This window comes from Phycodurus eques, chromosome 6 (genome assembly GCF_024500275.1).
Source record: "Phycodurus eques isolate BA_2022a chromosome 6, UOR_Pequ_1.1, whole genome shotgun sequence".
NCBI classification, from domain to species: Eukaryota; Metazoa; Chordata; class Actinopteri; order Syngnathiformes; family Syngnathidae; genus Phycodurus; species Phycodurus eques.
The window spans coordinates 26,577,214-26,594,962 of NC_084530.1; the positions used below are offsets into that span (position 1 = coordinate 26,577,214).

The 17,749-nt window shown below is 43.7% G+C and overlaps 1 protein-coding gene across 1 annotated transcript in view; it reads right to left on the reverse strand.

The window, feature by feature from the left end:
• Positions 1–17,749, reverse strand: part of mxd4 (MAX dimerization protein 4) — a 31,384-nt gene that overhangs the window by 10,384 nt on the left and 3,251 nt on the right. Inside the window, exon 3 of the mRNA XM_061680429.1 lies at positions 17,261–17,290. Coding sequence (XP_061536413.1) covers positions 17,261–17,290 — 30 coding nt within the window. The remainder of the gene's footprint in view (positions 1–17,260; positions 17,291–17,749) is intronic.

Genomic DNA, 17,749 nt, shown 5'->3' on the forward strand with positions numbered 1-17,749 from the left:
ACACCAATACTTTCTCTGGTTAGAATCAGTTGATGAGTTTCTTAACCTAATCCATTGACCCCCTGATTCATTTTTAGTCCTACGGAAAAACAAAATGTGTCCCAACAAACTACGGGGCAGCGCGCCCTTCTCTTATTGGTCATCAGCAGTTTCAATGAAGGTTTTGTGTAAGCCAAGTCAAAAATATCATGTGTTTATGCGCTACCTCTGTTACTTCACCACTAGGTTCTTCACATTCATTTGTCAGATCGATGACTGGGCATGATGATTTTGAGTTTGGGCCGCTTTCTCACCATAACCGTACTGTATCAGAGATTGTCTAAAAGGCACAGTTAATTAGATTTTAAACTGTACCTGGGTTCAATTACTGGCTTCATACTTGACCAAAGGAACATCACCAAGGGGGAAACAAACGCGATGAAAACGAACTACAAGGGTGCAAGAGGAAAAACACCCCAAGGGTTCAGGGGCTGCCTTGTTGAACAGAAATAGGTTCAAGCTGGCCGCCCAGTAGAAGTCTACTGGAGAATCTGCATGCAGCAACAAGGAGAAAATAATATGCAGTGGGTACAGAAATTTTTTCACTCTTTTTTTTTATAATGCAGCTATTTGCTAAAATCATTTAAGTTCATATTTTTCCTCATTAATGTACACACAGCACCCCATATTGTCAGGGGGGGGACGGACGGAATTGTTGACATTTTTGCAGATTTATTAAAAGAGAAAAACTGAAATATCACGCAGCCGTAACTATTCAGACCCTTTGCTCAGTATTTAGTAGAAGCACCCTTTTGCGCTAATACAGCCAGGAGTCTTTTTGGGAATGATGCAACAAGTTTTTCACACCTGGATTTGGGGATCCTCTGCCATTCCTCCTCGCAGATCCTCTCCAGTTCTGTCAGGTCTGATGGTGAACGTTGGTGGGCAGCCATTATCAGGTCTTTCCAGAGATGCTCAATTGGGTTTAATTCAGGGCTCTGGCTGGGCCATTGAAAACCAGTCATGGAGTTGTTCTGAAGCCACTCCTTCATTATTTTAGCTGTGTGCTTAGGGTCATTGTATTTTTTGAAGGTGAACCTTCGGCCCAGTCTGAGGTGCTTAGCACTCTGGACAAGGTTTTCGTCCAGCATATCCCTGTACTTGGCCGCATTAAACTTTTTTTCAATTGCAACCAGTCTCCCTGTCCCTGCAGCTGAAAAACACATCCACAGCATGATGCTGCCACCCCCATGCTTCACTGTTGGGACTGTATTGGACAGGTGATGAGCAGTGCCTGGTTTTCTTCACACATGCCACTTAGAATGAAGGCCAACCATTTCTATCTTGGTCATGTGGGCTTTCATGTGTCTTGCACTGAGGAGAGGCTTCCGTCAGGCCACTCTGCCATAAAGCCCCGACTGGTGGAGGGCTGCAGTGATGGTTGACTTTCTATAACTTTCTCCCATCCCCCGACTGCATATCTGGAGCTCAGCCACAGTGATCTTTAGGTTCTTCTTTACCTCTCTCACCAAGGCTCTTCTCCCCCAATTGCTCAGTTTGGCCGGACGGCCAGCTCTAGGAAGGGTTTTGATCGTCCCAAACGTTTAGGGATTACAAATTTAAGGATTGTGGAGGCCACTGTGCTCTTAGCAATCTTAAGTGCAGCAGAATCTTTTTTGTAACCTTGACCAGATCTGTGCCTTGACACAATTCCGTGTCTGAGTTCTACAGGCAGTTCCTTTGACCACATGATTCTCATTTGCTCTGACATGCACTTTGAGCTGTAAGGTCTTATATAGACAGGGGTGTGGCTTTCGTAATCAAGTCCTATCAGTATAATCAAACACAGCTGGACTCCAATGAAGGTGTAGAACCATTTTAAGGATGATCCGAAGAAATGGACAGCACCATAGTTTAAATATTTGAGTGTCACAGCAAAGGGTCTGAATACTTATGGCTGTGTGATATTTCAGTTTTTCTTTTTTTATAAATCAGCAAACATTTCAACAATTACGTTTTTTTCCTGTCAATATGGGGTTCTGTGTGTACATTAATGAGGAAAAAAAACAAACTTAAATGATTTTAACAAATGGCTGCAATATAACAAAGAGTGAAAAATCTAGGGGTGTCTGAAAACTTTCCGTACCCACTGCAGTGGACCAAAATGACAGGCATTAGAAGTTCCCCATCTTATCGCCTGAACTCGAGAGACAAACTCCGACCTCAGAAAATCTTGCGTTTCAGTCAAGACCCCCTTGCCAAGCTAATGTCCCTGAACCCACAATTAAAAATTTCTTTAGATGCACATGTGCAGGTTTAATTCCATGATAGTGATGAAAAAAGCATCTCCACGTGGGCAAACTTTGCTTTCTTTGGATATTCTATATATGATTCAAATGGCTTCTTTTATTCAGAAAAAAATATCAGTTGATTACCTCCCTGTCTGTCCTTAGTCCATTCAAATTTGTTCATAAGGACCTTTCAAATCCTCCATTAGTCAAGCTTGTCCATGAACCATCTCTTTGTTCTGAGCAAACCTCGCCCCACCCCCCTCCCTTGTTCCTTTGGCTAACTCCATCTGAACGCTAAACAAATTCCAACAATGGAAGGTCTCCACTGGCCATTGCTAAAACTACAATAAACCTAATCAGGGAGATGAAGCTCTGGAAGAGGGGCTGCATATGGACGAGCATTCACTCTTGACACAAGCACAGTCTTTTCCCTGTTTGGTCTTTAGGAAGGGCGTTGCCAGTGTGTTGCACGCAAGTAAGACCTTCTCAGAAGCCCAGTCTGTTTCGTTTTGAGGGTCAGCCAGAGACCACCAGCGAGTCTCGGGGACCTAATAATCACATCTCCAATCCAATCCAGTTAAATGTGGTTTGACTGTTGCAATAAAATTATGAAATGAAAACTTGTTGAAAGTCCTTTAAACGGTCTTTACTTCTCTACAGGTGCCTTTGGCATACCCTAGAAAGGGCGTGTGAAAGTTCTCTAGTTCTTTTATTTCCCCTTCTCCCAAGGGGGAGTCGCAATCCCCCTTCATCCGCAGACCACCCCCTCCTCCCCTTTACTCCACTCTGCCAACACCAACACACCCTCGTCCCATCGGAAAACAAGTGTCTTCAGAGGACATGGGCGGGGGCTCCACCTCCAACCTGCCCCAGTCACAGCCACATGAAGCACTTGGACCTCGGCCAGGGGAAGCAGGCAGGAAAGAGCCGGGGGTCTGGAGCAAGGAGGAGCGGGGGTTATTGGTGTTTTTCTGGAAGAGAGCGGGGTCCGTGCGAGTCAATGACTTTCTCTCTGTTTGAAAAAGGGGCTCTTTCAGTGCAGTGTGCTCAGCTGCACCAGCCAGCGCTCCATACACATCATCCAAAGGGTAACTTGAGCCAGTGGGCAAGATTTTTGCACCCCACTTCCCACTTCTCTTGTAATGAAAAACAAAAACAAGGCGTTGCCTCGTACACTCTGCCTGACTGGGACATTTTTTTGACGACATACTCACAGAAACACCTAACCTGCATGCAATGCTAACCGCATAATTTCGCTGGCATGTAACAACTGGAAATGTGGACAGATGCACTCTCGCCATCACTTTTAACCACAGATGGGCTGCTAAATTTCCTTGATCCACTACGGGATGAAGACTTTTTTAATACGCTGGGAGGATCTCGCTCTTTTGTTGTCCTGAACATCTGTTTTCATGCCAGTGTCACACTGAGCAGAATAACGCTGCGATGGCGGAGCGAAAGTTGAGTTTGTGTCGTGTGTTGAGCTTTTTTAGACGGCAAATTAGTTCATATTGAATCAATAGTGCCTCTGCTGGTTGCAGTCAAGTAGTACATTAAATTTTGCTCCCGTCGATTCAAGACCCGATTAATCAGCAATCAGTTCAACAGAATTCAAATTGATTGGTATGCATAGCGCAAATTTAAACTCCTAAAATAATGTCATTGTCGGCACTATTTGCTACGCGAGCCTCCCGACACTTTGTGACTTCTTATTCTTTTCTCTCAGTCTAAATGTTCACGAGAGTCACACAATATAAAAGCTTCTTCGAGACAATGAGGAAAAAAAAAAAAAAGGTACAACAATAGACGATGTTTACTTTGAAATGTCTCATGGGAGCACTGAAAAGACAGCTTGACAAGACAAAACAGACAAGCACATTTGCTCTAGAATTTGTTTATCCTCTGCAAAGAGTTAGTAATTAGTCATAATCAGCCCCACTATGGGCGGCAGTGGGTCAGTTTGAAAGGACTAGGCTTGGACGCTGGAAGAACATAGACTCGGATAATTGCACAAATGGCTGCTTCTTTAGTACGGTTGAGGGGTCCTTGTGGCGCATCTCTCCACAATGGAAGTCCGTGGGGTTGCTGTTACAGTATGTGGCCGTTTATCTATCCTACGTGATTACAGAAGGGGTAAACATTGAAGTATGCCCCAAGGGGGACATCCTCTTCGAAACAATCTCAGGCCCATTCCTGTTCTGCAGCTTTAAATAATATCACGCGATCCTCATCAGCAGATCTGGCCAAGTCGTCATGGTATTATGATTGCCCCCACTAAAAAAACAAAAGGGACTGCAAAATCTACCAACAACAACAGACTGAATGTTCATTCTTAATGGAAAATGAACTTGAACTAGGGTTGAACTATTTTGGGTAAAGGTTTAGAGTTTTGCGCTTTTCTAACCTTCACATTTGACTTTGACTTTACATAGCTGCTTTTTCTCCCTGGAAAACAAACACAGTACATCCAGTTACATTGGAGTCCAACAACTGGGCTCATGGTGTACCTTAGATTGTACCATAAGGTTCCAAGTAGAAGCTCATCAAAGATTTCTTACCTTACATAAAAAACAAAAATAGCTTTGAGCCTCACATTGCACTCTTGTTTTGATGTTGACACTCTGCATCCTGACTTTCAACAAGTCTGGGCAGGACCCCCGTCAAGCACTACATGTTTTGTTTGCTGTGTTATTGTGACTGCGTTAAAGCAAAGCTCGCAATGCGTCTGATGCGTATCTCTCAGATAAGACCTGGTCAAAGCTGGCACGTGCTCACCCGCTGAGGAGACACACTCACTAGTTTTCCTCCAAAGTGCACAGTTCATTCGAGGTGGGACGTGACTCAAGCTCCCTTCCACCCCGCCTCTCTCACTTTGTTACTCCCAAGTCAAGCCCTGGCTATGTTTATCGGATGTCCCCAAACAGCCGTGCAAAGTGTGGCACCGCAATGTTGTGTACGTGAAGGGGAGCAGACAGATTGCACCGTCTGGTCTAGATGGTTCTGAATCATTTCCAATTTGTCTGGCTTGAGAAGTGGCTGTTCTTTGAATTTGAGGTCATCAAGACTGTCGCAGTCAAAAGGAACATTTACAAGAGGCTAAAGAAAACATAAGAACTGTTCGTTTTGGTCATTTGTTAACTTGACGGAACCACTTGAAAATGGCGCTGAGCCTGAAAGTTTTTGAAAATGATAGCGTTACGGTCTCTGCTTAATTGCCAACTACTGGTCTGGCATTCAAGCATTTTCAAACCTCATTCAAAAACCAATTACAAAAACTTGTCTTTGAAACATCCCCCAACTGTTAGAATAGCACCACTTAATGCTCATGATACAAACAATTTTTGAAATATTCAAATTATCTTTGACAACTGCGCTCAAACCAATCATAGCTCCAACTTGCAAAAGAAAAATCAAGACACTTTTGGCTTAACTCTGCAATTCAATTTGACAACGAGTCACATCTGCAGGGAGGCAACCACCTGACTGTTCTCACGTGCATAGTACCACGGGATGACTTGTGTCTGATCGCTGGCCTTCCCCATCCCCTCCCTCATTGAGACGCTGAGTGCCAAAACAAAGCCAAAGCAGTGAGCGGGAAAAGGAACTTTCAAAACGAATATTTTTTTTTTGCTGAAACTGGAGCGAGCTATTTAAAGTGCTGACTTGCGCTCCAAGGTTACGCGGGTACGGATCAGTCGGTTCTCACCGATTCGCTCGCAAGTTTGGGCCTTGGTCGTCAAACAACGACGACTATTTTAAGTCGACGGCAACGGCTGCGTTTGTGTGAGCTGTACCAGATGTGAACATGACCAGTTTGACACTGTCCTGGAGACAACAACTCTGCACAAAAGGGTGCAGTTGTAAGAAGGCCAGCCAGTGCAAACAACAGACCCTCAACCCTCACTCACCCGCTCGCTGCGCTGCTTAATGAGGCTGCTGCGGCCAAGCAAATTCCTCAGCCCATGTGTGCAGGAATGAGTGGCTTGACTGGCACACAGCCAGTCCTGCTAAATGAAGGTCAACAGTCATCAGGACCCCTCATTCCAGTGTTTCCTCGCACCGCTTGCGGCTGCGGAGAAAAGAAAATTCCAGGCCTCTGGGGATCGATCCCGCAAAACAACATTTTGGGATGAGCGTCGTCTTGGCAGTTGTAAAAGCACCTGAACTTTATGCCGTCATACCACGAGATGCCAGCTTGGTTCAGCTCACCATGTTATGGTTTAAAAGCATTATCAAATAAAGGTAGAGCAAACTACAAAAACAGTGCAACGTCATAGGAGTGTGACACAGTGTAACTAACCAATGAAGTCAACAGAGACGAACATGTCACCAAACATTTATTGATCTTTCTCGTTTACTGTGCTTCAGAATGTGTTTAAGAAAATACATCGTATTAGACAACGTGTGATAGTTTGGCATCGGCCAATCAGCAAAATGCATTGTGTCTAGCTCCACCCCTTTGATAACGCACCACTGACGTTGGTGTCAAAACACTGTATGCCAAAAAACAATGGATGCACTGAGCCAAATCGTACCACTTGGTTGAAACTTTTCAGAGTTTCTACATATCAAGGGGAGTGGAAACACCTCTCATAATATGCTGCCCCCTATTGGTTTGGAGTGGGGAATAAAAAATATAGTAATTATGTAAAAATTATAATAATGATAAATAATGATACAGGGGGTCATTGGTTTACAACAGAGTTTGGTTCCTACAGCAACAACTTAACAGAATTTGTACGCGAGTGTGAACGGGCCGTAATCTATCACAAACATCTGCTAACTCAGTTGTGAAGTCCAAATTTTCAGTAAATATTTAAATGACAAACATTTCTATGTCATAAAAATAAAACCATCAAATGATAAACAGTAAGTCGGGCGGTGACTCAGTATGCCTTCTTGTGCCGTGTAATGACATATTCTTACACCAGTCCAGATTCTTAACAGACCTACGTCATAATTTGACATTCAACTTCATAGACTGACAGACTGATGCAGCAAAGTGTGCTGATGTTTTACTAAAACTGAACCGTGGGATCAGAAGATATAATACATAGTACATTGTCCTTCAGGCTTTTTTGCCATCATGTTATTTATCCTATAGTGATACAAAAATGTTGTTTTTGGCTTCCGAACAGAAAATGCTCCCCCGCCACACTCGGCATCTGGTGGCCTGTTTGGCAGTGAAAGTGAAGCCCCTTGCGTGAGTGTGGATCACCGCAGTGCATTTGGTGCAATTTGGGGTTGCCACTGTGGTGGTTCCACATCTGGCTGGCAGGTTCCTGCTGTGCGCGTTGCACATATGGGTGGAGGAGGGCTTGGGGTGGTGGAGCAACCTACCCAGGGGCCAAACAGCCGTACAAACACACATACAGCGGGTCTTTCAGCAGCTCCTCATCAGTCTCCCTGTCACCCCGCAACGCTGCCCTCAACGTGTTCAGATTTAACTCACATCGCATGTGCTGTCTTTGAAAAACAAGCGTGGACATGAAAGTGGCCACGTATCCCACATGCACACGACTGTAGAGGTGCAGCGTGAGAGGCCTCTCTCGCCCTGATATGAAATGTCAGTCACACGGGGAGAAGACGTGTTTGTTTTCTGTCATCCACGACCGCCGCACCTCTGAGACCAGCGACAACTGCGAGACGCGACAGATGTATCTAGGCGTCCTCCGCACAATCTCCTGACGGCAGCAACATGACGCTGGCGCTCACATGACTGTGCGTTGACAGGCGAGCAGCGTTACTTCCCTCAGCGCTCGAAACTTGGTGATTTAAGAACAAGAAAGTGCAGAGCGTTTCTATTGCTGCGTGCTTGGGTATGCCATGTGAGCGCAAGTCATTTGACTTTTTTTTTTTTCCCCTTTTCTTTTACGTACAATCCGTGTGTGAGCATGGATCTTGACAAAATCCCTTCCCCAACACAGGCTGCTTACACTGGTCTTAACAGGAAAACAGATGTCAAATAGAAACTAAAGAGGAGCGCGTGCAAGCATTTAAAAACAAAACAAAAAAAAAAACAAAGAAAAGACAGGAGGTTCCCTATGTGTCTCAGAATCATTTCAGCACAATGTCAAATAACAGACTTGGACAGTAATTGCCTTCCGCTGTGAGCTCGCAGGAGTACATGTTGCACATGTTGGGACGGACTCGCATGGACAAGTTCTGAGAGCTTCATAAACACATTCCCCTGACTTGGGCTTTTCTAATGCAGCCCTGTCAATGATTAGCACACAGGAATCCTGTGGCATGGCAGAAGAGCTCAGCATTGTTTACTGTAAAACAGGATTAGAAACCGTGGGGTGGGCTCCAATCAACCAGGGGGGATTGTAACAAACTTGTAAGGTAAAGCAGAGGCACATACAGTAAACACATCCTGTACAGTACAACCACTGAAGTTGAACTAGCAACATGACACGATTTCTCCCAAAACGACAATCTGTCAAAATCAATCAATCTGGTTGGAATGGACACTTTAACCTGAGTACAACGCACCATGAATTTTGAAAATCGGATGATGAAGGTTCCAGAGACATTGAGTTTTTTTTTTGTCGAAAAGTCGGAAACTTTTCTTTGAAAATCTGTTTTTAAAAAAAAAAAAAACTTCTTCAAATTATAGTAACACAGTATAAATTGATTATTTCTCAAACTATCTCCTGGACCTTTTGGTTTCATCTGCTAATCGGGGAACCCCTTTTTCCATTTGTTTGACAAGTTTCAGTTATTATGATTTTCCACCAATGAGCTTGTACAGGCAAAAATTCCGAGAGGTTCTCCAAGTCGACGAGTCAAAATGACCGTGACGTTTCAAATGCCGTCATTTGCCCTAAAATCTCGACTTAAATGGCGCAAATGGAACATCATTCGCGAGCAGTGTGGCCAGTCGAGGAGGACATGAATCATCAATTGTTTTTTCATTAATTTATTTGTTACGGAGGATTTTAGAGGCAGAGCTCATTCCATAATTTTTTGAAAATTCCACAATGATCACGACTTGTCACGTTGCTAGTTTAACACCCATGAATGTCAAATTAAAAATGTTTTAGGAAAAATATGCTTCCAAAAACAGACAGAACTGTTCAGTTTCTGTGAATATCAAAGGGTAAAGTCTGTGTTTGGCCTTTTCTACAGCTTTTTGATTTTGTTTGTAGTAACATAGTCCCCAAAAAAATAGAATCCCATTCTTCATGAGAACTGTGAGCATCAGACGATTCATTCTGGCCATGTTTGTCTTTTCCTGTGGCTTTTGGTGTCTGTGGACCACCATCATGCACAACGTCAGGCGAGATTTCAGAAAATCTAGCAAAACCACTCGGCGTGCCTCATTAATCTGTGTTTCGTTTGTATTTGTCTTCTGTGTGTGTGCGTGTGTGTGAAAATAACAACTAAGCCTTACCAATAAGTATTAAGAACTTGTGAAGAGAAGAAGATGAAGAAATAACACAGGAATTTTAAATCCAGTTAAGCACATTATTTGAACACATAATACTTTCTTTTTATTTACCTGCTCTTATTTTGAATTATTTTGTTTTTTTTCATTTTCTTGTATACCTATGTATAATGCGCACTATTGACTTTTGACCATTTTTGGGGGTAGAAAATTGTGCATTATACACGAGAAATTACGGTATGTTAAAACCTCAGAGGCTAAATGTTTTTTTTTCTTGTGATTGCACGCTTTCCGAAACAAACGCAAATGTTATGCGGTCACCGAGTAGTGTTAGTAATTGTCACCAATTGAGTTTGGTGACCTCCCGTGCATGAAGTTTCTTTTCTGCAAAAGGCCCCTCTTACTTAACACTGCATTCTAGCATATGTGTGCATACTCTGCTGACCTGAATTTCAGGCCGGCTGCTGCACACATAGCGGCCACATCCCTCCCTTAGGCAAAGCTCAAGAATGTCTCAGCCTCCGCCTGCATCCAAAGCAACCAGCTAGCTTTCCTCCCCGCTGTTAACCTCATATGTTCTTTCTTTATTTTCTTGGCACTTGAACGCACCCCTATGCAAAGCTTGCACCTTATTAAAGCGCAAACCACACTTTTACTCCCTCCTTTTTTTAACGAGCATCAGCTGCATGGCGGCCGTCTTGTTATCGACACAGACACATGATGTGCCCTACCATGCAGCGGTGACACCTGAGAGGCAGCAGGAGCGCATTGGCGAAATGCGCATCGCTCTCCGAGTGCGCAGGAGGACATACGAGCAAGGTAAACACGCCACAGGCCAGAGATAGCGTACGAGCCCGCCCTCTCTGCGGTCGCAGCTGGGCGTGACCCCAGCCATACGTGGCGCCTCTCAGCGTCCGCTGACCTCAGGGCAAAGGAAATTCCATAGGGGACCTCTAGTGTTGACCTCCAGCTGTCGATTTGGTATTATTGTTTGCGCACATATGCCTTTCTGGCATCCCTCGCTGTACACTTTGTCCACATGCTATGCTGTCCTCCAGGCCTGCAAAACCAGCTGAGAATAGTCTTTAAAAACATTTTTTACGATGAAATTCCCTGCAGCACGGTCAAGTGCAGCGCATATCGAAGGATTAACTTTGCACGTGTGAGCGATCTGACAAAAGAGCTTATAAAAGCGATAGCATTCCAGCCAGTCCCAATTGAGTGCTCCAGCATTGCTAACAGGCTAGCAATAGCCGCTATCTGCTATATCCATTGTCACTTGTATCAAAGATAGACTTGTTTTTTTTTTCATATATATTTGACTATTAATATTGGTTAACTATTCACACTACCGATTACAACATGACTCAAAACAGCACCTTGATCATTCATAAATAAAGTTACACCTCAGTGGTGTTTACATTCTACAAATGCATGCAATGCATAACACTGTCGATGGTCTTGACAGGTGAACTTATGGTTAGCATGTCTGGCTCACAGCTCTGAGCTACTGGGTTCGAATCTCTACTCCAGTCTTCCCGTGTGGTGTTTGCACGTTCTCTTCGGGTACTTCTTCCCACATTCAAGACACACGCATGTTACGTTCCTTGAAGACTTTAAAGTTGTCCACATGTGTGAATGTGAGGGTGAACGGTTGTTTGTGTATACGTGCCCTGTGATTGGCCGCAATCACTCTAGGGCATACCCCAACTGCGAACCTAATGAGCACAAGCGCTATGGAAAAAGGAGGGATTGATGTGTACTGTCATTATTTCATATGTGGCAAAATATAAACAAATCGGAGGTGGGCCAGTCTCCCGCAATAGTTTGTTTTTGGCCTCAGAATGTCCGCCTGTCATCACCCCACCTTCTTTAAGGTAGAAAAACTGTAGGGAAAATGTATTGCACCTGTCTTCATGTGTTACTATTTCATTGAATGTATTTTAGTCCTCTGTGGCGGTACACTTGGATATGAAAATCAATTAAAAGACGTCATCTTGGCCCCTGGGAATGCACCCAGCACGTACGCAATACATCCCAAAGGTCCATTTTTTGTACACTCTCAAACAAGTGTGTGCAGCTGCATTTCTTTGTTGTGTGTGCAGCTGCATGACATTTGAAGCAGGACGCTCCCACTGTTTAACCGTTTTTATTCGAGGTATCATTCAAGATGACTTTGATTGTTGATTAATCTGTGAATCGTATTCTTGATTAATCGTTTGGCTATCGATCAAGACAGCACATTGCATGTGTTTCTTGTCTATTTAGGGTTATGTTTTACAATGCACATAAATCATTTGCAGTTGGGACAAATTAGAGCTCAACTAACCAAAAGTAGGGTCTACTTTATTTATGAAGCTGTTTTGTCAGTGCGTGGCAAAGCATCATAAGATTGGATTTTGCAAATAGCACATTACTCTGTCTGCGGATCACTACACCCTCATGAGGAATGACATTTGAGTAAGTTAACCACAAAGGCCACATGCGATAATGAGCCACATAAATGTCCCCCCCCCCCCCCTACACTTCCCCCAAAAATGCCTGGAATATGGCTGTGCTTCTGTACTGCTTCTTCATGTCACAAGTCCTGAAATGACCTCGACTCCAGTCCCGATGGCGCGCAGTATGCAATCTGCATTTCAACTGTCAGGCCTTCCACCTTCCACATAAACAGCGGGTCACAAGAGAAGATTTATACTTCACAAGAGGAGGGACTGGCACAGATGAGTGTTGGCATTAAGGCCGGATAAGAGCGATAAAGGCCTTCTGTGAGAGAAGGGAGGGGTGAGTGGCGAGGGGGGGCGGGGGGAAAGCTGCTCTCCCGCTCCTTACTGCCTCAGGTTTCTGCTGACTCAGAGACTTTTATGGGGTGAAACGTAGAGGTGGAATGAGGAGAAGGTAACAGAAAAAGCAGATGTGGCCTGGAGAGATAGAAAGAGAGAGCAGAAATGAAGGAGGTGAAGTAACAAGAACGGCGTTACTCAGACACACACATGCATCCCATGAGGCCGGCTTTACTCAAGGGGCGATGACAACCCCAACCCCCCCAACCACCACCATCCCCCATCCCCCCCCCCCCCCCGTCCCCCCAAATGAGTCATTTATCACAGCTGGGAGTGGAAGATGCCCGGCGAGTTAATTTAATTAGAGGGAAGCTTTGAGTGCGGCCAAGTGTTCCCGAAGTAAATTTTAATTCAAAGTCCGACAGTTCGTTGTACAGTTGCCGCGGGGGGATTTACAGTCGCACCATCGAGACGTACAATTCGGAAACTGAGTGAAATATACGGGGGAAATATGTCTTAAAAGTCACACAAAGACTGTTAAAAGGGTCAGGAGTGATGTCAAGTGATATGTCAGCAGATCTCGCAAAAGTGGCTGAAATATTGAGAGACCACCGCATACATGGCACACCCCTGAACTCAGCGCATATATTAGAGCTCATTCATGGGATGAGTAATTGAGATTTGGGGGGAAATATATGTCTGAAGCGGCACAAAACTGAGTCCAGCCAACATCTTGGCCGATGCCATGTGAAATTTTATCTTATCACAGAATAACTATGTGTAAGTGTTTTGAGAGAAGAAAATCTAGATAATCCCAATGGGGTGTACCAATGTCAGCTGTTATGTGTATCGTCATTTGTTATCAAATTTACAATGCCGATTGTTTTAAAGTTTTACATTACATTGGTGATCAACCCATTTTTACAGTTAATTTGAAATAATTAGATTACCACGCCCTCCTCTTTTGTCATTTAATTCAGAGATTGTTTAAAGAGTGTTTAACATATCACTAAATCTGAGATTAACATTTTATAGTAGATTAAATATGAGTAATATATTACATTAGAACAACTTCGGGTCAACCAGTGTCATCTTCAGCGGTTAAAAAGGTTTCACTGTATACTCGGAGGATAACGAAACTTGTTGGACAAACTTTGGACATCCCGCTTGTCATGTGCGCTGTCAGAAATGAAAGCAAGAGCAAACACGGGCGCCGATAAAAATAAAGGCGTAAATCCGTGAGTCAATTGAGGGAAGCAGCACAAACAAAGCAGACCTTCAGCTTGACGCGAGTGGACTCACATTTCCAGTAAACAGGTGACATGCTGGAAAACAACCTTTGCGGCTTCACCGTGTCTTGGTGTCACAAGAAAAAAAAGGGAAGCGTGCGGCGAGGACTAGTCGTCGGCCTAAAGTCAGAAATAGGAAGGAAGCCAAGCCAGTAGAGACGAGCCACATGGCTCTTTGGTTTCACAGCAATATGTAATGCTAATGCATCATGCTAATACATGCCGGTTGCAGAGCAAAAAAAAAAAAAAAAAAAAAAAGAAGAAACAGCAAAGTCACCGATGAGATGTTTAAAGCGAGAGCGTTAGAGCCGCACTCGGGCTGCAGCAGATAAGCGGGTCGCATCAGGTCACACGGCCCGGTCAGACGCTGCTGGCACCCGCCCAGCCTCACTCTGATAACAGGACATAAATACGAGCGGGCTCTCTTAAACTGCAGACAGCTTGGCGAGAGCCAGCCAGTCGGCTATTAATAATGTCAAGAAAATATTTGCAGAAGCACCTTAAAAAAAACACACACACAAAAAAAAAAACCACTGCCGCTATCTTAAAATCTTCAACAAGCACTTTCTGTTGAAGGATTGTCCTGCTACAAATGTATCTCACAATTAAGATTAACGACAAGTTAGACTGAAATGACAGCTATTTTCCAGAATTGCATAAAGGTGAAAGCAATTACAAAAACACACTGTAATGGCAACACTGCCCAAAACCACCCGACAATCCTAATTTGGATGAGCACACCTCCTTAGACAGTCGCTTCCTGGATCCATCCACAAGGAATTTGACCCCGGTACTTAGCGCAACAACAAACAGCCACTTTGACCAAATATATGTACATTTAGGACATAAAAACACAAGTGCAGAGAGTCATTGAGCGTAATGTGGTAACGCTGATACAATGACAATTGTACAAATGGTGGAGAGAGTCCTCAAGTACATTTATACCACTTGGCCTCATTCGGGGTCATGCTTAACTAAAGCCAATCCAAGCTGACTTTGGGAATTAGCCAATTGCAGGGACCGTAAGGACAAACAAGTATTCACACTCAAGACGAGTCTTCAATGAAACTAACCTGCGTGTTTTTGGAACAATCGGAGGTAAGGAAACCCACACAAACATGGGAGGATCATGCAGACTCCACACAGAGATGTTCTAACGATTCAAACCCAAATCCAAGTTTTCTCACGGGATGAATAAACTATCATCTATCTATCGATCTTAATCTGATTGCGAGTGGGACGTGCAAACCACTGCCTCACCATGTTCCCTTGGATTCATGCCATCTTTAAAAAAATAATAACCATCATTTAATATACTAATGTACCAATGGTGATGTATGCATGGTACTACTGCATTCAAATGTAATGGGTTTGTTTTTGCATCGTCTTGATGAACAAGAAAATGATAAAATGATGAAAACGGAACTTCTTGTGGGGTGGTTAAGACACTGCCCACGAAAGAAGCTAATAACAAGTTTGCCGCACCAGCTAGTTTTAAAATCATTTGGTGATATGAAAGCACAGCAGCAACGACAGAAAATCATTTCATTTGTTTCAATCTAAATGTTGCAAAACATAATTCCATGTCAAAAGCAAATTCCCCTTCTGTCAAACTAACTTCTGTTAGTAGTTAGCATTTCAACTGCAATAATGGTTGCTGCATATGCTTCAAAAGGCCGATTGGTTTGGAGGATGACAACTGAAACGCCGACTTGATTCGAATCCTTGCATTTAACCATTAACACTAACCTGACTTTCATTTGTCACCTCAACAACCACGTGCACGTCGCGCACAAAGGATAGCTCAATGTAAGCGAACAAAGACGGTGAGTCAGGACTCAAATAGCAGCGCCACCCTGGAGTACTTCTAATGGGCGTAAGGGTCAGGCGGTTGAGGTTTTTCCTGAAATGATACCGGCCCGGCAGCAGATTAATCTCATAATAGACGATCCGAGCCGGCCAAATACTTATTAAACTGGTTCAGCGGGAAAGCTGATGGCTTACGTTGCGTTTATGAATCAACAGCAGACTGACAACATCAACTGAGGCATCACATTGATTTGTTTTATTATCTTGGAAACTCGTCAAACACTCATTCTTCTTTCTTTCAATCTTTCTTGCTTCAAGCCAACTCTAGAACAGCGAAAGATTTACAATAGGGAAAAAAATAAAATAAATCACATCAAATCAAATCAATAATGCACATTTGATTCCAAAGCAAAACAAGCATGTGCAGCTGTCCAGTCAAATATTTGGGCTTGATTGCCTTAAATGCTTTCATGCTGACAACTGTAGTTTGAGACTACATGTACAGACAGTTGGACCAAGAATGTTAGGAAGTATCTAGACAGGACTTGCTTTTGTCATGCTCTTGATATGAATAAAAAAACAGATGCAGACATGATTAAAAAAAAAAAAAAAAAGAAAAAAGATACTTCGACCCCACTCAAACTGCAAAATGTAATTTTTTTGGAAAACACAGGTCAGACGATGCTATTTTATTTTGACTTAGCATGTGTCGACTTGTCTGAGAGAGATCGCAATTTGTTGGTTTGTTTCTTCGTTAGTTTCCAAGATGACACAAAGACTACAATCACATAACCTGCTGACAAACACCCGGGGTGGGGGAGGAAATCCACTTTTTCTTCATTTATTTTCACGTTGGTGGAGTCATTTCAGTCAGGGGTTATAGTACTGTTGCACGCACTTAATACTCTACTGTTGAATGCTTTTTTTATGTAATTGGTGTGGACTTTGGACTTTGTTTAGACTCTGGAGCAGGCAAAAAAATATCGTTTTTATAATACCCATGTCTTCGTGTCATCAAAACTATAACAATGGAAGGAAACTGACTAACGTGGTATTACTGGTACGTGTTGACACGCGCGTGGACGTCACACTGCTTTTGTCCATACCCACACCCGTGATCGGACATGAGGTAAGTGTTGTGTCTCAACACCTGCGGCGTAAATACACTTCTTCTCCGTCTTCTCTTAAAATGGAATATGCCCGTGCATGTTCACCTCCGCTCGGCGCGTCCAATCGCAGACATGTGACTAACTAATCCTTCAGCGGGGATGATTGTGTGTCACACACAGAGACGCACACGCATGCACGCACAATCGCTCGACCTCACACACCCTTTGCTGCCTCTGCTCACATGCTGATAGTCGCATCGGCCGGTTCCTAAACACTCTCGGCCAGGTGTTTTTTTTGTTTGTTTTTTGTTTTGTTTTTAAAGAGTCAATGAGAGCAGCAAGTTTCATCCCATAATTTTTCACTCCAATGGAGCAACACTTCCATTATATGTACACACATTATGGGATTCACCTTTATTTCCACACAAGGAAGCGAAACCAAGACATATCTAATCAGCATGACACCCAACTCAGTATAACTGATTCAATCTCTAGCTACTTTGAAGAAGATGTTTGTGGCATCTGGCGTCTGCCTGCAGTCATTCACTCTACTGCTGGTTAAAGACACAGACAAACACACACACAGAAGAACCAGAAATGCCGCCTTTACCTGTGTTTCTCCAGCTCGTTGTGCGACGATCTGAAAGGAAACAGACAAAAGATGAGGATGAGTCTCAAAATATGACTGTGCCCGTTTGGACAGACTACACACTTGACAGACATGAAGAAAATCACAGTTCATTCTGACATCGTTGGCATGTGTACAAAAACAAACAAACAAACAAACAAACTAGAAGGTGCATATCACGCCCCCTGCCTTGCCCGCACACACAAATGGCATACATGCTGACCGTACAGCCGTGTAGATAACAACACGGCCCTCAGACGTCTGGAGGCCTAGACGCTGCAGAATTCCACAGCCTGAGGACTATTCCGAGGAGAGCCCGCACCCCCATGCCCCCCATTATGATATGCCGACCCGGGAACAGCGAGGGCGCTGCGGGGCCTCTTGTTGATGTGGCCGTCATGGATACCATGGCAATAAAAACAAAAACCGGGACAACAAAAAGTGTGTCGTGGGAGTGAGCTGGGAGCGGGT